Source organism: Bos taurus, chromosome 6 (genome assembly GCF_002263795.3).
Source record: "Bos taurus isolate L1 Dominette 01449 registration number 42190680 breed Hereford chromosome 6, ARS-UCD2.0, whole genome shotgun sequence".
NCBI lineage: Eukaryota > Metazoa > Chordata > Mammalia > Artiodactyla > Bovidae > Bos > Bos taurus.
The window spans coordinates 44,791,390-44,814,163 of NC_037333.1; the positions used below are offsets into that span (position 1 = coordinate 44,791,390).

Consider the following 22,774-nt stretch of genomic DNA (forward strand, 5'->3'; position numbering starts at 1 on the left):
CAATGGACAGAGGAGCCTGGTGGGTACAGTCCATGGGATTGCAAAGAGTTGGACACAACTGAGTGACTTAAACCACTGCCCCTGCCATGCCATACACCATGTTGACAATGAGTCTCTTAGTCTATTTGGGCTGCTATAAAAGAAATACCATATACTGGTGGCTTACAAACAATAGAACTTGACTGGAGGCTGGGATGTCCAAGACTGTGCCGCCAGCAGATTTAATTTCTGATGAAGGTCTGCTTCCTGATTAATAGATGCCCATCTTTTCACTATGTCCTCACTTGGTAGAAGTGGACAAGAATGCTCTTTGGGGTCAGGGTACTAAATCCATTCATGGGAGTTCAACTCTTATGACCTAATCTCCTCCAAAATACCATTATATTGGGGGTTAGATTTGATTGATGAATTTTGAGGGAACACAGTCTATGGAAGTTACTTAATAGCTTAATATGCCATTTGAAAATGTCTTGTGGACCAGGAATGATTGCAACTGTACTTTTGAGGTTCTTTTGCATCTCATTCATTTACCAACAGTACCAACTTGGTGATAGAAGTTAAAAATAGTATCAGCATGTAAGTTAGTTTGTTCACTTGTTTTTTAACCTATGTCAGTGTCCATAAGTCTAATTCTGGAAGCAGAATTGACTGAGCAGCCACTCTCCAGTGTTTCCTCAAAGCCAGAGGTTCCTTAAGCAAATAAAGGTTTCCCTCAGAGAAGCAGTCTTCAGAAGGGAGTGGCCAGAGGTTATTTTAGCATAGCTGGAGCATCTTTGTGGGTGGCTCAGACAGGTCTGGATATGTTTACAAGCTTGTGCATCCTGTCCTCTGAATGTACCTGGATCCTTGCAGATGGGCCTGTCACACACCCTGTGATGAGGGGACCCTGTGAGGAAGATCAGAGCACATTCAAGATGCCCCAGAGAGTTAATGCAACCACATTCACCATATGGTGTCTCATAAGCAGATTTCCTTCAACAAGAGCTTTCATTGTGAGCTTTGAAATCATGGGCTTTTCATCCATGGAATAACATTAAGTCTGGTCACACATAGGAAGCAATTTTCCTTATCTTTTTTGTGACGTCCTCTTAGGTTTTCTCAGTGGCTTCCTTTTTTGATAGTCACAGATTCCAGGCAAGCTATACTAATAGGCACACTGAGGTTTTGGTGGGGGACCTCTCATCTGACAATGACAAGTGCAAATTACTGTGATGAGGTTTTAGTGTGGGTTGAATAGTGTCCCCTTTTTATAAAAAGAAAAAAATCCTACGTCCATTCAAAACCTCAAAATGTGACCTTATTTGGAGATACAGTCATTGCAAATGTAATTAGTTAAGATCACGTCATACTGGATTAAGGTACTCCCTTAAATCTAATGACTGGTGTCCTTATAAAAAGAGAAGAGAACAAACAGAGATACATAGAGAGGAGCAGGCTACGTGACATTGGAGCAGAGATTAGAGTGATGTGTCCACAAGGCCAGGGGTTTCCAGGAGCTACCAGAAGCTGGGAGAAATAAGGATGATTTTCCCCAAGAGCCTTTGGAGAGAGCATGGCTGTGCCAACATCTTGATTTCAAACTTCTTGCCTCCTGAACTGTGAGAGAATAAATTCTGTTGTTTCACAGCACCCAGTTTTTGATGGTTTGTTAGGGAAGTTCTAGGAAACTAATACAGGTTTCAAAGATTGAGCCCCACTTGCAGGCCCACACTTGCTCGCCCTAGTTCTTCCTCTTTCCTAGGGGCTTAAGGATTGGACCAGTTTTCCTTTTCTTTCAACAACATCACCATCTGCTTATCTCCCCTCACCCAGACCCAGCAGCAGCGTGGTACCCGATTTCCCAGCTCCTCATTTTCTTGCTGACAAGCTAACAGTCCTTTCTCTGCTTTCACTGATTTTTCAGTAAGTACTGTGGACAGGCAACCACACAAGTAAGAATACCAGGGAAATTACAAGGTATATAAAACTTGTTAAAACCACAGTTCCTGAAGTCTGTCTTGTCCCTGGATTTATCTAGTGTCTGCAATTAGATTGGCACTTGGCTAGTTTTGCTTTCTGTCTATTGAAATAAAAATAAGACAAAAAATTGAATTATATACTTCTATACCTCTGCCAACAACACAAGAGAAGACTCTACACATGGATATCACCAGATGGTCAACACCAAAATCAGATTGATCATATTCTTTACAGCAAAGATGGAGAAGCTCTATACAGTCCACAAAAATAAGACCAGGAGCTGATTGTGGCTCAGATCATGAACTCCTTATTGCCAAATTCAGACTTAAATTGAAGAAAGTAGGGAAAACCACTAGACCAATCAGGTATGACCTAAATCAAATCCCTTATGATTATACAGTGGAAGTGAGAAATGGATTTAAGGGACTAGATCTGATAGATAGAGTACCTGATGAACTATGGACAGAGGTTCATGACATTGTACAGGAGACAGGGATCAAGACCATCCCCATGGAAAAGAAATGCAAAAAAGCAAAATGGCTGTCTGAGGAGGCCTTACAAATAGCTGTGAAAAGAAGAGAAGCGAAAAGCAAAGGAGAAAAGGAAAGAAAGTGATCAATGCAAAGAAATAGAGGAAAACAATATGGGATAGAGATCCCTTTGAGAAAATTAGAGATACCAAGGGAATATTTCATGCAAAGATGGGCACAATAAATGACAGAAATAGTATGGACCTAACAGAAGCAGAAGATATTAAGAAGAGGTGGCAGGAATACACAGAAAAACTGTACCAAAAAGATCTTCACGACCAAGATAATCACTATGGTGTGATCACTCATCTAGAGCCAGACATCCTGGAATGTGAAGTCAAGTGGGCCTTAGAAAGTATCACTACGAACAAAGCTAGTGGAGGTGATGGAATTCCAGTTGAATTTCAAATCCTGAAAGATGATGCTGTGAAAGTGCTGCACTCAATGTGCCAACAAATTTGGAAAACTCAGCAGTGGCCACAGGACTGGGAAAGGTCAGTTTTCATTCCAATCCCAAAGAAAGGCAATACCAAAGAATGCTCAAACTACCACACAATTGCACTTATCTCACACGCTAGTAAAGTAATGCTCAAAATTCTCCAAGCCAGGCTTCAGCAATACGTGAACCGTGAACTTCCTGATGTTCCAGCTGGTTTTAGAAAAGGCAGAGGAACCAGAGATCAAATTGCCAACATCCGCTGGATCATGGAAAAAGCAAGAGAGTTCCAGAAAAACATCTATTTCTGCTTTATTGACTATGCCAAAGCCTTTGACTGTGTGGATCACAATAAACTGTGGAAAATTCTTCAAGAGATGGGACTACCAGACCACCTGACCTGCCTCTTGAGAAACCTATATGCAGGTCAGGAGGTAACAGTTAGAACTGGACATGGAACAACAGACTGGTTCCAAACAGGAAAAGGAGTATGTCAAGGCTGTATATTGTCACCCTGCTTATTTAATTTCTATGCAGAGTACATCATGAGAAACGCTGGGCTGGAAGAAGCACACGCTGGAATCAAGATTGCCGGGAGAAATATCAATAACCTCAGATATGCAGATGACACCATCCTTATGGCAGAAAGTAAAGAGGAACTAAAAAGCCTCTTGATGAAAGTGAAAGAGGAAAGTGAAAAAGTTGGCTTAAAGCTCAACATTCAGAAGACGAAGATCGTGGTATCTGGTCCCATCACTTCATGGGAAATAGATGGGGAAACAGTGGAAACAGTGTCAGACTTTATTTTTCTGGGCTCCAAAATCACTGCAGATGGTGACTGCAGCCATGAAATTAAAAGACAGTTTCTCCTTGGAAGAAAAGTTATGACCAACCTAGATAGCATATTGAAAAGCACAGACATTACTTTGCCAACAAAGGTCCGTCTAGTCAAGGCTATGGTTTTTCCAGTGGTCATGTATGGATGTGAGAGTTGGACTGTGAAGAAAACTGAGCACCGAAGAATTGATGCTTTTGAACTGTGGTATTGGAGAAGACTCTTGAGAGTCCCTTGGACTGCAAGGAGATCCAACCAGTCCATTCTCAAGGAGATCAGCCCTGGGATTTCTTTGGAGGGAATGATGCTAAAGCTGAAACTCCAGTAGTTTGCCCACCTCATGCGAAGAGTTGACTCATTGGAAAAGACTCTGATGCTGGGAGGGATTGGGGGCAGGAGGAGAAGGGGACGACAGAGGATGAGATGGCTGGATGGCATCACTGACTCGAAGGACATGAGTCTGAGTGAACTCCAGGAGTTGGTGATGGACAGGGAGGCCTGGTGTGCTGCGATTCATTGGGTCACAAAGAGTCAGATGTGACTCAGCGACTGAACTGAACTGATACAGTTATAAAAAATTTAAATATTTCATAAAAATTATATTAAACTGCACAAACTGGCAGTACCAGTGTATTTTCATCAAGTGCCTATATTTGTAACCACTATCACAGTTTTGTACACCATGAACCCATTGCCATTCCCAACCAGGATTTTGAAAAAGAAAATCTGGCAATTCTTTGCTTAACTCTCTTCTGAGATGGCCTCTGAGGAACTGGGCTTCTGTCCTTCATCTCATTCTGGAGAATGGGGCTAACCAGCCCTTTTCCTCTTTTCTTGCTGAGGTGTTATTCTTTCCTTTGAGAGCTCTTTTTCTCATTTGGCAAGTGTTATTGTTGCATGGCCCTTGACTGACATCTGGGATTCTCACTGACAACCTGGTTTCCCACCATTCCTGATAAGAGTAACTCACTGTGCCTGAAATGTTTTTGCAAACATTATGGTTTACGCTGAACACATGCATTGTTTCTAGGGATCTGGAATTTTGATTGATGCTAGGCAGAGGATGCCTGCATGACCAGCCCCAATAAAAACCTCCAACACTGAGTCTCTGAGCTTTGCTGGTAGACAGCATTTCACACTTGTTGTCATAACTTGTAGTCTAGGGAGGTAAGAGTGTCCTGTGTGCGTCCACTGGGAGATGGCTCTTGGAAGTGAGTGCCTGGTTTCCTCTCAACTTCATCTCAGGTGCCTTTTCCCTTTGCTAATTCTGCTTTGTATCTTTTCACTATAATAAGTCATAGATATAAATATGACCACACGCTGAGTCCTGTGAGTCCTCCCACTGAATCATCAAACCTGGGATGCTCTTGGGGACCTCTCAACACAGGCTTTCTTGGTGATATTTGGGAAGCAAATATCAATATTATCAAAGAAAAGTTGAGGATTAATGGCTTTCATTACAGAATTTATTTACAGACTCCTTTAAATATAATTTTACTGATTAGTTCATTTGTTCATGAATTTATAAAACCTTTGTCAAGCACACATTATGTTCTAGTCACTTTCCTAGGAACTGGAGGAAGTGAGAGAGAAATACAGAGAGAACATCACCTCCTTTACTGCAGGGGACTTGCACTTTCACAGCACCTTTGAATAGAGAAATGATGAAACTTTAGTGGGAGGGGTGCCACTGGAGGAAGTCAGAGCAAGGATTTAGGGAGAATATAGGATAGAGACATGATGATCCCTATTTAGGGAAGTGGGGTTTTAGAGGTGAGGTAGATGATGGCTACGTGGAGAAGATGGTAGAGATACCCTGTCAGCAAGATTAAAGACAGGGTCAGGGAAGCCCGGTGTGCTACAGTCCATGGGGTCACAAAGAGTCAGACACAACTGAGCGACTAAACTGAAGATTAAAGACACAGAGACATGAAATAACTGGTCCTAGAAATAGGAAATCATTCAGGATGGCTGCAGCTGGGGTTGATATGAAGGGTTAGAGCCCAGTTGGGGAGGAATTACATGCCATGGTAAATTTTTAGGTTTGCTTCTGTTTTCATTTTTAAGTGAGCAATGAGGATGGCATTAGAAGCTAGTGACTGTCTTTAAACAAATGAATGGATAAAGGAGATGTGAGATATATATATAATGGAGTATTCAGCAACAAAAAAGAATGAAATAATGCCATTTGCAGCAACATGAATGGACCTAGAATTTATTATCTTAAGTGAAGTAAGTCAGAGAGGACAAATATCATATGATATCACTTATATATGGCATCTAAAAAAATGATGAAAATGAACTTATTTAAAAAACAGACTCACAGATACAGAAAACAAACTTATGGTTACCAAAGGGGGAAGGGAGAGGAGGGATAAATTAGGAGTTTGGGATTAACATACACACACCACTACATTTAAATAGATTATCAACAGGACCTACTGTATAGCACAAGGAATGATATTCAATATCTTATAATAACCTATAATGAAAAAGAATCTGAAAAAGAATATATATATATATATATATATGTATTGTATACTGAATAGGGTTTCCCTGGTGGCTTAGTGTAGAAAATCTGCCTGCCAATGCAGGAGATGCAGGTTCAATCCCTGGGTCGGGAAGTTCCCTTGGAGGAGAAAATGACAACCCACTCCAGTATTTTTGCTTGGGAAATCCCATGGACACAGGAGCCTGGAGAGCTACAGTCCAGGGGGTCACAGAGTCAGACACAACTGAATGACTAAACAGCAATAACAATATAAATGAATCACTTTGCTATACATCTGAAACTAACACAACATTGTAAATCAACTATACTTCATTAAAAGAAAAAAAAGATCTCCTGAAGAAAAAAAGAAGTTAGTGACAACGATCAGAACCGTGATTTAGAAAGAAACTTCTTTTGGTTTCCTAAGCCAAGAGAGGCTGTAGAATGGAATGACTGAAAGGGTGGAGCCAGACCATTAACTCTTCCACTTACATCTGGGTGACCTGGGACAAATCACTTTCACCTGTATATGCCTTAGTTTCCCTGTGTGTAAAGGGGATAATAAGAACCCTGCCACAATGGGTTGTTGTGAGGGTATATATGCTAATTAACTCAAAGCACGTGGAACAGCATCTGGCTCTCAATAAACTGTAGCTTTCATTATCACCGCATTAAAGCAGCATTTGTTTCAGAAGCATTTTATCTGCATGTAAGTTTTTGGGAACAGATTCTGCTTAAAGCAGGATCCAATATTAGTATGAGATAAATTTGGGAAATGACAGAAAACTGGGATTATGTTTTTCTTTCATATGTCTGTATTCAAATCACAACATATACATATAAATATTGAAGTGGAGCCGAATACAAAGATTGGAGGGCTCATCTAGAGGATCTTTGTGTTTCTTCAAGGCAATAATAGATTCCCCATGAAGTAAAAGTCCACTGCAGCTAGCTGAACAAAGCCAATATAGATGATCAAGCAGCTATTATCAGATTTACTCAAAGGCTAGTAGTGTTCTGTTTTCTGGGGTTACACATAGCATGTCAATTGAATCATAACCTTAAAATCAACCTAGTCTAATTAATACATTCACCTAGAACCAGTAGTCTGTTTTTTTTCCCTTATTGCTGTAAAAACCTTCTAGTGCACTAAAATCATTGTAATGTAACTTTTTAATTAAAAAACACACAAAAATTAGAACAGAGCCAGAAAATACACAGAAGAAGCTCCAGAATTTTCATATAGACAGGATTTAGAAGTAACTATTTGGAGCACTCATCTCAGATAGCCTAATAGCTATCATATCATAGTCCATTCTGTCTTTGAGTGTTTGACTATTGTATTATTTTCTTGTTACTGTTGGCATTTCTTGGATTCTTTGGCTTGTGGCCACATCTGTGTCTCATCTTCACATTTGCCTCTATGTGTGTCTTTTCCTCTTTTGTCTTAAACTTCCCTCTGCCTTTCTTTTATAAGGACATTTGTCATTAGATTTAGTGTCATCTGGGATGATACAATCCCCCAGTCCTTAACTTAGTTACATCTTCAAAAAATTTTTCCAAATAATATTTACAGGTTCCAGGGATTTGACATGGAAATATCTTTTGGGGAAAATCACCAACCAAACCATTACAACCACCTTTTATGCAGTAGCACCACTTGTTTATACTACTGTCCTTCTGTACTCTTCACCCTGCATTATTCTTTTTCATAACATTTGTCATCATTTCACATTGTAACTTTCTATTGGCTACTTTTTATTATTTGTCTCCCTCATGAGAAAGGAAGCCTCATGAGAACAGAGGTGTGTTCTCTTTTCTTTCCCCAGCACTAGAATAGCACGTGATACAATTTATTTGTTAAGGGAATGGAGGAATAGAAACTTTCTTCAGTCTGTGTTTGCTTAGTAAGGATAGTTTTCTACTTAGGGGTGAAAATAAAGATCATTTGGGGCACCTGGGAGAGAGGAGGGTTGTTGATGGAGCCCAACCAATACCACTAGCAAAAAACAACAGCTAGATTGCTGAAAAACATGATCAGAAATTTCAGGTGGGATTTTACTCCAGCCAAGTCTCCTCCCTACCCCTGTATTCTTTTTCTTAGCCCTCTTTCCTGATTGGTCTTCCTCATATACTCTCATAGCAGCCTGTACTTCCTCCACAAAGCTCTTAGGATACTGTATTGCAACTGCCTATTTGTCTGTAAGTTCATCATAATTTCCATTAAGGCAGAAACCTTCAGATCTTTGCTGAGTTCTGTGACTTGTTCTAGCAAATTACAGAACCTAAGGAGGTGATGGGCCCCCCAAATATACAGCCAGTTGGTTATAACTGGAGGTGGCCTGAGGACCCCTGAAGGGTAGCTGACATCTGAAGTAAGGATGGTCTCATGGAGGACTGACCCTTTAACTTATAAGATCTGTGCTAACTCTGTGTGGTTAGTGGTAGAACTGAATTCCAGTTGGTGCTGGAAAAACGTATCCGGAATCTTTCAGTGGCTCCTTGTGCTGGGGTATAAAAAACCTGAGGCTCACAACAAAGATTGGATTTTGAAATACAGATGTTGGTAAAGCCTTGATTAATGAATGCCCCATGAAGTAGCAACTGTGCTTCATGTCTTCTCTTATTAAGGGAGCATTAAAGGTGATGGTGACATTGGACATGGTACATTTAGTCCTGTGTTAGGATGTTCTGAATACATGGGTATTGCACAGTTAGATTGCAAGAATGATGCCAAGTTTCATTTAAAGATCTTGCATCTTCAAAACACCAATACAGTATATTAACGCATATATATGGAATTTAGAAAGATGGTAATGCTGACCCTCTATGTGAGATAGCAAAAGAGACACAGATATAAAGAACAGACTTTTGGATTCTGTGGGAGAAAGCAAGGGTGGGATGATTTGAGAGAATAGCATTGAAACATGTATATTATCATATGTGAATATCATATGTGAAATAGATCGCCAGTCCAGATTCAATGCATGAGACAGGATGCTCAGGGCTAGTACACTAGGGTGACCCTGAGGGATGGCATGGGGAGGGAAGTGGGAGGGAGGGTCAGGATGGGGAACATATGTACACCCATGTGTACTGATTCATGTGAATGCATGGCAAAAACCACCACAGTATTGTAAAGTAATTAGCCTCCAATTAAAATTAAAAAATAAATAAAGATCTTGCATCTTCTAAACCGTGACTACTATCAAAGAATGGACTCCTAAGGAAATGTTTTGTGAGAACAAAGTTAAGAAATATCTGTGAGAAATACTAGAGGCAGCAGAGCCTCAGAATTTTAAAACTGAGATGCTGATAAAACAGGGATATACTTTACCATGTTTGTGTGCTTGTGCTAAGTTGCTTCAGTCATGTTTGACTCTTTGCAATCCTATGGGCTGTAGCCTGCCAGGCTCCTCTGTTCATGGGATTCTCCTGCAAGAATACTGGAGTGGGTTGCCATGCCCTCCTCCAGGGTCTACCATATTTGTTGTTGTTGTGAAAGTCACTCAGTCGTGTCTGACTCTTTTCAACCCCAAGGACTATACAGTCCATGGAATTCTCCAGGGCAGAATACTAGAGTGGGTAGCATTTCCCTTCCCAGGGGATCTTCTCAACCCAGGGATCAAACCCAGGGCTCCCGCATTGCAGGCGGATTCTTTACCAGCTGAGCCACAAGGGAAGACCAAGAATACTGGAGTGGGTAGCCTGTCCCTTCTCTAGTGGATCTTCCCCAACCAGGAATCGAACCAGGGTATCCTGCATTGCAGGCAGATTCTTTACCAACTGAGCTATCATGAATTGAAAAAATACTTGCTCTGGCTGACTGATTTGATAGTGGATATTGGCTTTACCAATTAACTTTTAAGTTAGACTTTTTTTTTTTTAACATACATTGAATGAACCAAATCTGTAGTCCTAAAGTTTTGGCAAAAATATACTTAAAACTCATGATAAGATAAAAGCATTTTAACAAGTAATATTGTATTGCCAAAATTCTATAGATATGTTAATATTTTTATTTTCTCAACTCAGTTAAAAAAATAGCGTCTTGAAAGGGTTACAGAACAATTACTAATAACTGATAAGTCTTTTAAAAGCCTTTTTGGTATACTTGCCAGAAATTGAATAACCAAAAGAGTGAATTCAGTTCAGTTCAGTCGCTCAGTCGTGTCCAACTCTTTGCGTGAAAGAAAGTGAATAACTCAAACAAAAGAGGACCTAAATGAATTGCCTGATGATAGATAATAAAAAATTATTTTTGATGATAGAGCGCTATATGACTTTTAGCATATATCTTGAAAGATCAAAAATTTGAGTGACATTGCTATTTCAAAGCATTCACCATAATCATCTATTTATTTGAACATATTTTCTCAGTGTTCATATCTACAAATAGAATTGATGCTGAATCCTGTCTTATCTAGCAGTAACTAGTATTCCTCTACTAACGTGTGCATGTGAGTTCAGTCACTTCAGTTGTGTCTGACTCTTTGTGACCCCATGGACTATAGCCTGCCAGGCTCCTTTGTCCATGGGATTATCTCGGTGGCAAGAATACTGGAGTGGGTTGCCATTTCCTCCTCTAGAGGATCTTTGCAACCCGGGGATTGAACGTGGGTCTCCTGAATTGTAGGCAGATTCTTTACCATCTGAGCCACCAGGAAAGCCCACTAACGTGAACTACAGACCAAAAAAAATAAATAGCACCAGCACCATTCACCTCACTAAAAGATACATTTCTGTAAAAATATGCCATAGGAAGTTATATCAGAGTAAGCCTTTTATAGATAAAGTCATAAACTTTGGATAAAATATAAAAGCAATTATTTGAAGATGCTGAAAAGTAACCCAAAGCAGGCAGGTGGAATTTTAAGGGATGGCTACTGTTCAAAGAATTGAAATATAATGAGTGTGATTTTATGCTCATACATCTTTTTTATCTGAGGGCATTGCTCAGTCTGCATTGTGAAAAGCAGCTGAACTCAGAAAACTACAATATTAATGGCTTAAGGAATTAGAGAATGGAGCCTGGGGCTTCCAGAGCAACTGGAAATTGAAGATGAAATTCCTGAAAAGGAAAGAGTAGTAGAGGAAAAGAACTCCAAAGCTGACACACATACTCAGCCAAAATCCTTGGTTGACTCCTAAACTCTATGTACATAGGGTAAAAAATTAACTGCCTACTAGAATACATCAACATTTATCAGAGGAAGGATAGCAGCATCTAGAGGCTCTACAATATGCATATATATACATCTATAATATCTAGTACACAATAAAAAAATTAGCAAATATATAAGAAACAGGAAAGTTTGACTCATAGTTTAGAGAGAAGGTAGTCAATAGAAACTGACTCCAAGATGACTCAGATGTAAGAATTAGCAAAGACTTTTTAAAAATTATAGTTGGTTTACAAAGTTGTGTTATTTAGGTTCACAGCAAAGTGATTACATACATAAATATATATATATATATCCTTTTCAGATTATTTTCCATTATAGATTCTTATAAGGTATTGAATGTAACTCCCTGTCTTATACAGTAAGTCCTTATTACTTATTTTCTATTTAGTAGTTGTATATGTTAAACTCCCAATTTATCCCTCCCTCACATTTTCCCTTTGGCAACCATAAGCTTGTTTTCTATTTCTGTTCAGTTCAGTTCAGTCACTCAGTCGTGTCCAACTCTTTGCGACCCCATGAATTGCAGCACGCCAGGCCTCCCTGTCCATCACCAACTCCCGGAGTTCACTCAAACTCACGTCCATCGAGTCGGTGATGCCATCCAGCCATCTCATCCTCTGTCGTCCCCTTCTCCTCCTGCCCCCAATCCCTCCCAGCATCAGAGTCTTTTCCAATGAGTCAACTCTTCCCATGAGGTGGCCAAAGTACTAGAGTTTCAGCTTTAGCATCATTCCTTCCAAAGAACACCCAGGACCAATCTCCATTAGAATGGACTGGTTGGATCTCCTTGCAGTCCAAGGGACTCTCAAGAGTCTTCTCCAACACTACAGTTCAAAAGCATCAATTCTTTGGTGCTCAGCTTTCTTCACAGTCCAACTCTCACATCTGGTTTTATTCAGTTCAGTTCAGTTGCTCAGTCGTGTCCGACTCTTTGCGACCCCATGAATCGCAGTACGCCAGGCCTCCCTGTCCATCACCAACTCCCAGAGTTCACTCAGACTCATGTCCATCAAGTCAGTGATGCCATCCAGCCATCTCATCCTCTGTCATCTATTTCTATTTAATAAATAAGTTATTTGTATTATTTTTTTGATTCCACATATAAATGATATCATATGATAGTTCTCTTTCTCTGTCTGACTTACTCCACCTAGGATGATAAATTCTAGGTCCATCTGTGGTGCTGTAAATGGCATTATTTCATTCTTTTTTATGGCTGAATAATACTCCACTCTGTGTGTGTGTGTATATCTGTGTGTGTGTGTGTGTGTGTGTGTGTGTGTATCTTCTTTAACCATTTCATCTGTCAGTGGACATTTAGGTTGCTTTCATGTTTTGGCTATTGTAAATAGTGCTGCTATGAACTTTAGGGTCCATGTATCTTTTTGAATTAGAGTGTTCTGTGGATACATGCCCTCTGTGGATACATGCCCAAGAGTGGGATTGCTAGATCATACTGAAACTCTATTTTTAGTTTCTTAAGGAATCTCTATATCGTTCTCCATGATGGCTAGCAAAGAGTTTTAAACAGTTATACATTAGGCGGGAGAAGAAGGGGACAACAGAGGGAAAGATGGTTGGATGGCATCACCGACTCAATGGACATGAGTTTGAACAAGCTCCAGGAGTTGGTGATGGACAGGGAAGCCTGGTGTGCTTCAGTCCATGGGATTGCAAAGAGTCGGAGACGACTGAGCAACTGAACTGAACTGATACACTGTACAAGGACATGAAAAAGTATATGGTCATAATAATGAGTTAGCAGAAAAACTCAGCAGAGATACAGAAACTCTAAAAAGAGAAGGGGGGAATGGAAATTCTAGAACTGAAAAGTAAAAATTTTGAAATAAAAAATTCACTGGGTGGGTCCAACAGCTAATTAGAAATGGCTGAAGGATTGGCAAACTTAAAAACAGATTAAGAGAAATTATTCCAGCTGAAAAACAGAGATAAAAACTATTGGAGAAAATGGACAGAGCTATACTAATCTTTAAGACGATACTGAAGAGCTTAAAGTACCTGTAATAAGAATCACAGAAAGGGAAGAGAGTGGAGTAGAAAATTTTTTGAAAAAATAATGGCTGAGATTTCCCCAAATTTGGTAGACTTACAAATCTGGTAAACTTACAAATTAAGAAACCGAACAAAACCCAAACAAGGTACATATATTAAAAAAAGAAAAAGGAAGAAAATTATTAAAAAGTCAATGAACTAGAGAACAGATAATCAATGGACCCATAAATGGCTTTTTGCAAAAAGCTAAAAATTTATATAAACTTCTAGCTAGATTAACCAGTGTTTAAAAAGAGAAAAATGCAAACTACAATATCAGGAATGTTTGGAAAAAATGACGAGGCCCTGGCTCTCCGGGACTTCTAGTGGGGGAAACATGTTAGTCATACAAAGAAATACACAGGTATACATTGTGGGAAACATGAGAGAATTCTGCAGGGGAGGGAGAGGCCGATTTGGGTTAGAGAGGGGCACCTCTGCAAAGGTAGATTAACATCCACCCCCGCGCTCCACAAGCAGTAACTTCAGCCCCGCCGGGCGTCTTCCCCAGTTTAGGGAGACAGGTGGCGGCCGGGCCCCGCATAACGCCCCCGCACTTCCGCGCAGGCGCGGGGGAGGCGCGAGGTGGGGCTCGGCCGGCGGGCGGGCGGGGCAACCGCCTGGCGGGCACAGAGCTGGACAGTGCACTGGCTAGGTTTCTTCGGTCTGACCCAGAGGCTCCGGTTCCCCGCGATGCCGAGACCAGACCCGAACGCCTCGCCTCTCTGAGTCGGTCTCAGCGCGGAAGGCACAGAGGGAAGCCATGGCGGAGGCCTCCGAGCCCGGGAGGCCAGAGTCCGCCGGCAGCGGGAGCCTGGAGGAGGACGAAGAGGACGAGGAGCGGGAGCCGCTGCTGCCGCGGATCGCCTGGGCCCAGCGGCGGAAGGTCGCTCCGGGGGGCGCTGTGAGGCTGGAGACTGCTGCCGGGGAGGAAGGTGCGGCCTCCCCTAGCCAGGCCAGCGACCGGGAACTGCCGCTTCTGCCCCGGGATGCGTCTTTCTCCTCCTCCCCGGGCTTGGGGCGCCAGCGGAGCTCGCCCACCAATCTGGACCGGAACCGCCCCGTGGGTTCAGGTGCGACCCGGCTCTTCCCTACTCCCGCGCCCTGCCAGAGTGCCCCTCTCCGCCGCGCTCAGCATTCAAGCCCCTCCTCGGGTCCCTGCCCCCGGCTTCTTTCTCGGTCGCCCGCTAGCCCTTGCCTAGTAGGAAAAACTGTTCTCCAGGGATCTCGTCCTGAGTACCGGCCGAGGGTTCAGCTATGTCACCTCGCCTTTTTCTCCCCCATCCCCGGTCCCCCGTTTACTCTCACCTTCTCCAGGGGCTATATAGGCTGCTTCTCCTGACACCCGAGGTGGTCATTAAACTCCGATCCTTGGGGCCGCCCCTAAGAGTGATCCTAAACTTTTGGAATCAGACAGGAAGTCTTAACACTGTAAAATGACCTAAGTTGTTTGCTCAAGTTTGGCTTTAAAGTTTTGGCTTAAGAACCCTGAACTACCAAGAAAGTTCGTGAATTTGCAAGGTGGATGACAGTCAAGAGATAGCAAGAATATCCGGTTGCCACTGGGACACGTTTCAAAAACTTTTAAAATATTGTTATTGTGACATTAGCCAGAGGGGGCAGAAGCAGTTGAACTTCTGTACCTGCTTTCTCTCTTGCAAAGTTTTCTTTCTCGAGACTTTCTTATTTTTATACAGAAAAAGGAAAAACCGTTTCACTATTAAGCAGACTGACAGCCTCAGATGAAAGAGAGGGTAATTGAAATGTTGAAAGGTAGTAAAATTTAGGCACGAAGCTGCAGGCATGGGTATTTGTTGGTAAATGGAACTTTTTGGCATAGATGGGTTGAATTAGACTAATTTAAAAAATAGAATAGACTTGTAAGCGTCCTAGGTAGCACTGGGACAGGCTTGTTTTGTAAAATGAGCCTGATAACACTTGATCGGTGGTGGTAAGGACGGTTTAAATGAGGTAATGTTTGCATTCTGCCTGGAATATTGCTCTGTACATGACAGCTTAAAGAAAAGACACAGAAAATGTAGTTTGCATTATGTTGCTGAAGTTTTTGTAGAGTAGGTAGATTTTACATATTCTGCTACTGGTACATTAATGGGGCTTCTGCACTTGATAGAGTAGGTTACTCTAGTTGTAATTATGGTCAAATGGTAGAGTAAATGAATCAAAGAGGCCCGAGGGAAGCAGACTTTAATGAAGAAAGCTTTAACAGACTGGTCTGACTTACAGGTCAGCTAGCTACCATTATAATGTTAACTTTTGGATGCATCGACAGTACAACATTTAACAGAACAATCAAACATGGATTTGGAACCAGATCACAAATGGATCCACATTCACCCAGCTACATTGATCATAATGCTATATATTACCTAGAAACCTGTCTGTGAAGTCACTGAGATTTGTGTGGCAAACTTGCCTTTTTCTACCCAAAGTTACTGTGTAGCTAGATTTTAAAAGATACTAAAACCTTGAAAATGTGTTTGTTTTATGAAGGTAAGGTTTTGCAAACAAGTGATATTAAAGCTGCTGCTGCTGTTAAGTCGCTTCAGTCATGTCCGACTCTGTATGACCCCATAGGCAGCAGCCTATCAGGCTCCCCTGTCCCTGGGATTCTCCAAGCAAGAACACTGGAGTGGGTTGCCATTTCCTTCTCCAAGGCATGAAAGTGAAAAGTAAAAGTGAAGTCGCTCAGTCATGTCCGACTCTTAGCGACCTCATGGACTGCAGCCTACCAGGCTCCTCTGTCCATGGAATTTTCCAGGCAAGAATGGGGTGCCATTGCCTTCTCCTGATATTAAAGCTAGAAAAAGTAAAAGCGAGGATAGAGTACAATATTGGAATACAAATGGATTATTAAAGAGAATTTTAACCTTTTTAAATGGCAATAACATTTATATCTCAATTGATGTTTTTCTGAGATCTTCAAGGCTTCCCTGGTGGCTCAGATGGTAAAGAATCTGCCTGCAATGCAGGAGACCTGGTTTCGATCCCTGGGTCAGGAAGATCCCCTGGAAAAGGGAATGGCTACCCACTCCAGTATTCTTGCCTGGAGAATTCCATGGACAGAGGAGCTTGGGGACTACAGTCCATGGGGTTGCAAAGAGTTGGACACGACTGAGCAGCTATCACTTTTTTTTTAATATTTCATTAATTCTTAGAATAGCACAGCAAGTTAGCTGGGTTAAGTCATCCTGGGTATGACTTATGATGGGAAATGAATGAAAACTTCGATGACTAGTAGTTGATAGAACTTCAGCTGTAACCCAAAGTCAAGGTCCAGAAAGTGGAAAAGCCAGACTGAACCTAGTTCTTTGCTATAGATCCCCAACTGTTATAAAATAATTGTTACCTTTATTTACTTATTACCAAGGTCTTATTTTTAATGGATTTTAAAATAGTTTTGAACTACAAAAGCTATTTTTAAAATTTCAAACCATTCTCCTAAAAAGTTTGATTAATTTAACTGATAAGTCATTATTTTTTGAATTCATTCATTTCCTTTGTTCTTTACCATCCAATTTCCATGAAGCCACCTCTCTAGTTCCAAGATATTCTTGTCTTTAGATTGATATTAGCATCATTTATCAAGCTTAACTATTCTGTGTATGTAAATAGGAGCTTTATGTACTTTAACCAGTGGAAGACTGGCCTAGCTCTGTTATCTTACTTGAACAAGGCGTGTGGCAAAGTCTAGAACCAGCGTAAACATCAGGTTGTTGGAGCAGTGTCAAAGTAGAAGAATTAGTGGTATTCCTTTGCTAGTTGTCATTTTAATCAATGAGTTAGAGAGTAGTAAAGATAATAATAGTTAATACCCACAAAACAATACGTGCAGGGCAAGTGCATGTGTTTCATATAATTTATAACCAACCCTATGATATTAGCACTTTTTAAAAATTCTCATTTTAAAGAAGCACAGAGGTGAATCGAAGGTTCCAGTTGATATAAACCAGAAGCACTTAGCAGTTTTTGTTGGAGAGCCTAGTGATTAGAGAATGGTGTTAGAATTTACAAGCTACCAAAGTAAAAGAAAGTGTGTGTTTATAAGCCATTTAATGATTCATGGTGGCTTATAAATGTATGAACATAATAAAGTCATTTAAAAGTAGGGAAAATTATGAGAATGGGAAGTAAGAGTAATGAAATAAGATGGAGGCCAGAACAAGACTACACAAAATTAACATCACTTGATGCAGGCAGTGCATGAATTTGATTTTTAAGATTACTGACCTGGCAGCCTGAGAGAAACACAATCACTGTGCCCATAAAGTTAAAACAGACTAGTTATTTGAAACAAGACAAAACTGGCAAAGGATAAACTGTTAGGTATTCTCTTGGAGAAGAGACTATATGCTGAGTAATACCTTGGTAATAAAAGTGATGACTTTCATAAGAGTGTTTCATACAACTTCCCTGAAGTTCATTTCAGTGGAAGTAATTCTAGTGGGTGATGTTATCGGTATTGCTGGATCTAGATTCCAGATGCTGATAGTCTGGCTTAATTTAGAGGACGGTATTAGAAGAATAGATAATCTCATGGGTCTTGACAATCTTCCAAAACTGAGCTTTTGAAAAGTAGTGAGCATCAGTGTGTTGGAGAGTTTTCCTCAAACCACTAATTAGAATGCACTTGTTGCAGAGATCCAGCATTCAGTCAGCAAATGTTTCAGTGCCTTCGGGTGCCAGTGGAAATCCAGCCCTTAGGGAAACAGTGGTGACCAGATACCAAATGGATGTCCAGTCACCAGCCCTGTCCTCTTGGAACCTTATAACTTAATGGAGGAAACAGTCAATTAAAACAGACAGTTCTAACAGGATATATGTGCTTCATGGGGAAAGCTGACAGTTCCTTGGAGCCCTGCCCTGGGTATAGGGGCCAGGGAAGACTTCACAGAGGAAATAGCGTCCAGTTTGAGACTTGAATAACACTGGCACCCCCGAGGGTTCCAGTTTAGTTTGGATCATCAAACTTGTGAACCAGCTACTTTACATTTTAGAAGATATTCTGGCCAGTGGGTAAGATATATTCCCAGCCCTTAGGTGAGGAAGAGTTCATCTTGATTTACTTATTTAAAATGAGAACTTGATAAGTTGCTATGCATACCTATATAAAAGTAATTGTTAACAGGTTATGCAATGGGTTCTCTTAATCCATTTTCATTTCTACTTACCAAAGGATCACTTGTAGCCCTTAAGTGTGGTTAAGGGTTTGTTGATAAATACTTACATTATTGAAGGTCTGCCGTGTGTCAGGCACAGGTTTAAGCACTTGGTGTATATCACAGAACAGAACAAAGATTTCTGCCCTCCTGGGACCAAGATCATTTTGTTATAGCATTACAAGTAGTCAGATGGAGCTGAAGGATGGATAAAAATTAGCCATAGGAAAGAAACTTGGCATGTACATCAAAACAGCATGTGTGAAAGTTCAGAGGGTGGGCTGGACACCTTGTGAAAAGTGAGGAATTTGAATAGGACTGGAGCTTGTGAGTCCCAACGGGAGTATACAGAGGTAGAACTGACAGTCTCCTCAGAAAATCTGAATATTTTCTAATACAGAGACAAATCAAAGTTTCACAGTTTATTCCTTAGAAGGAGTAAAAGTAATATTAACTGAACAAAATTTAAAGAAAATATAGCTATTTAAGCCCCTCAGCTATTAACAATCAAACCAAACAATGACAGCAAACCTTCAAACCAAATATCCATAGCACATATATCTTGAAGTGGTATAACTTAAGAGTGTATTCTCCAAGTTAAACTCACGGCTAAATATACATTTAAGTAACTGAAAGTTGTAGGATGTAATTGTGAATTATGAAACAGAAAAATCTACTGAAAAATAATTATTTTGATTTTTAGAAAAGTTGTTATGTAATCATGTTGCTTTTTTCTCTTTTCCGGTAGTAATTAGACAGGACCAGTTGTCTTCCAAGTGCCTTTCTGGACTGTGATGGTATATCCAGACCATCTTCAAATAACGCCAGTTTTCATGTAGGGAGAGTTTCGTTTATCCAAAAGAATTGCTCAGGGAAGGGACAAGCTAAAGAGAAAGGGATTGAAAACCTGCTGGCTGACTGTATAGGAATGGTTCAGGTTTGGATTGAAGCTGAATTATTAAGTGTCCGGAGTATGATCCTGGGCTCCATGAGAGTCACAAAGGCAGGTTCTATGATGAACTCATAAAGCTTAACCCATAAAGCAACCTGAAACCTGTAATAGTAATGTCAAAGTCTGCACATAGTTTCCAAAAGAACTGCTTTAGTACAGGATGGGAGAGACCAAAAGTGGTCCAAGAGTTTAGCCAGTTCAACGTGAATTAGTATGACAGGACTCCTAAACAACGATTGTAATACTAGAGTACTTCTTATTTTGGTATAGTGTCAAGACTGAGAGCTGTCTCTGTTCTCCGCAATGGGTTGCTCGATTCTGGAGACCATATTTTTAAAAGGCACATTGGAAAACTGAAGCATGAAGTCGGAGGGCAACTCGGATGCTGAAAAACCTGAGAACACTTCCATGTGGAAGGAGGCAGAGAATAGAGGAATCTTAGGGGAGCATGAAATGGTCTGCAGCTATGTGAAGGCCTCTCCCTGGGAAGAGAGGAGTAAGTAGACTTTTGTTTTGCTCCAGGTGGCAAGTCTAGTACCTTGGGTGAAGCTACAAGGAGACCTGTTTCTGAAAAAGAAAAGTTTTATATTTAGAAAAAAAAACAACACAAAAAGTATCAACAACAAAAAAATGAGTATCTCTTTTTGGAAGTGTTTAAACATTGGCCCAGAGACCACCTGCTGGAGGTGTATTATAGAAAATATACCAGTACTGGGAGCAAAATTGAGATAAATAACTTTCCGACTTCTTTCTTGTTAAAAGCCTTGACCTAGAAGAAGTATCATTTGATTAATGTAGTAATTATTAGCATATTCTGCCATATAAGTAATACTTTATTCATTTAAGTGTTTATTAAGAACCCACTAAATGCTGATCCTTCTTCCAAGTGCTAGGACACACAGTGAATGAGAAAGACAAAGTTTCTCCCTTCATTCTTTTTTTTTAATATAAATTTATTTATTTTAATTGGAGGCTAATTACAATATTGTATTCGTTTTGCCATACATTGACATGAATCCACCATGGGTCTACATGTGTTCCCCATCCTGAACCCCCTTCCCACTTCCCTCCCCATACCATCCCTCTGGGTCATCCCAGTGCACTAGCCCCGAGCATCCTGTATCATGCATCGAATCTGGACTGGTGATTTATTTCACATATGATAATTTACATGTTTCAATGCCATTCTCCCAAATCATCCCACCCTCTCCCTCTCCCACAGAGTCCAAAAGACTCTTCTATACATCTGTGTCTCTTTTGTGTCTCATAAACAGGGTTATTGTTACCATCTTTCTAAATTCCATATATATGCATTAGTATACTGTATTGATGTTTTTCTTACTGGCTTACTTTACTCTGTATAATAGGCTCCAGTTTCATCCACCTCATTAGAACTGATTCAAATGTATTCTTTTTAATGGCTGAGTAATAATCCATTGTGTATATGTACCACAGCTTTCTTATCCCTTCAAATACTGATGGACATCTAGGTTGCTTCCATGTCCTGGCTATTATAAACAGTGCTGCGATGAACCTTGGGGTACACGTGTCTCTTTCAATTCTGGTTTCCTCACTGTGTATGCCCAGCTGTGGGATTGCTGGGTCATATGGCAGTTCTATTTCCAGATTTTTAAGGAATCGCCAGACTGTTCTCCATAGTGGCTGTACTAGTTTGCATTCCCACCAACAGTGTAAGAGGGTTCCCTTTTCTCCACACCCTCTTCAGCATTTATTGCTTGTAGACTTTTGGATAGCAGCCATTCTGACTGGCATGAAATGGTACCTCATTGTGGTTTTGATTTGTGTTTCTCTGATAATGAGTGATGTTGAGCATCTTCTCATGTGTTTGTTAGCCATCTGTATGTCTTCTCTGGAGAGATGTCTGTTTAGTTCTTTGGCCCATTTTTTGATTGGGTCATTTATTTTTCTGGAATTGAGCTGCAGGAGTTGCTTGTTTATTTTTGAGATTAATTCTTTGTCAGTTGCTTCATTTGCTATTATTTTCTCCCATTCTGAAGGCTGTCTTTTCACCTTGCTTATAGTTTCCTTTGTTGTGCAGAAGCTTTTAAGTTTAATTAGGTCCCATTTGTTTATTTTTGCTTTTATTTCCAATATTCTGGGAGGTGGGTCATAGAGGATCTTGCTGTGATTTATGTCAGAGTGTGTTTTGCCTATGTTCTCCTCTAGGAGTTTTATAGTTTCTGGCCTTACATTTAGATCTTTAATCCATTTTGAGTTTATTTTTGTGTATGGTGTTAGAAAGTGTTCTAGTTTCATTCTTTTACAAATGATTGACAGGTTTTCCCAGCACCACTTGTTAAAGAGATTGTCTTTTCTCCATTGTATATTCTTGCCTCCTTTGTCAAAGATAAGGTGTCCATAGGGCATGGATTTATCTCTGGGATTTCTATTTTGTTCCATTGATCTATATTTCTGTCTTTGTGCCAGTACCATACTGTCTTGATGACTGTGGGTTTGTAGGAGAGCCTGAAGTCAGGCAGGTTGATTCCTCCAGTTCCATTTTCTTTTCTCAAGATGCTTTGGCTATTTGACGTTTTTTGTATTTCCATACAAATTGTGAAATTATTTGTTCTAGCTCTGTGAAAAATATCATTGGTAGCTTGATAGGGATTGCATTGAATCTATAGATTGCTTTGGGTAGTCTACTCATTTTCACTATATTGATTCTTCTGACCCATGAACACAGTATATTTCTCCATATATTAGTGTCCTCTTTGATTTCTTTCACCAGTGTTTTATAGTTTTCTATATATAGGTCTTTAGTTTCTTTAGGTAGATACATTCCTAAGTATTTTATTCTTTTCGTTGCAGTGGTGAATGGAATTATTTCCTTAATTTCTCTTTCTGTTTTTTCATTGTTACTGTATAGGAATGCAAGGGATTTCTGTGTGTTGATTTTATATCCTGCAACTTTACTATATTCACTGATTAGCTCTAGTAAATTTCTGGTGGCGTCTTTAGGGTTTTCTATGTAGAGGATCATGTCATCTGCAAACAGTGAGAGTTTTACTTCTTCTTTTCCAATTTGGATTCCTTTTATTTCTTTTTCTGCTCTGATTGCTGTGGCCAAGACTTCCAAAACTATGTTGAATAGTAGTGGTGAAAGTGGGCATCCTTGTCTTGCTCCTGACTTTA

The 22,774-nt window shown here is 40.3% G+C and overlaps 1 protein-coding gene across 3 annotated transcripts in view; it reads left to right on the plus strand.

Moving 5' to 3' along the window:
- PI4K2B (phosphatidylinositol 4-kinase type 2 beta) overlaps nt 1–22,774 on the plus strand; it is a 102,987-nt gene that overhangs the window by 52,714 nt on the left and 27,499 nt on the right. Inside the window, exons 1-2 of one of the 3 annotated variants that reach the window (XM_005207773.5) lie at nt 14,473–14,562; nt 19,889–20,114. The exons of 1 other annotated variant lie outside the window; for it this stretch is intronic. In XM_005207773.5, the coding sequence (XP_005207830.1) occupies nt 19,979–20,114 (136 nt within the window). In that variant the 5' untranslated portion in view covers nt 14,473–14,562; nt 19,889–19,978. 3 annotated transcript variants of the gene reach the window in all.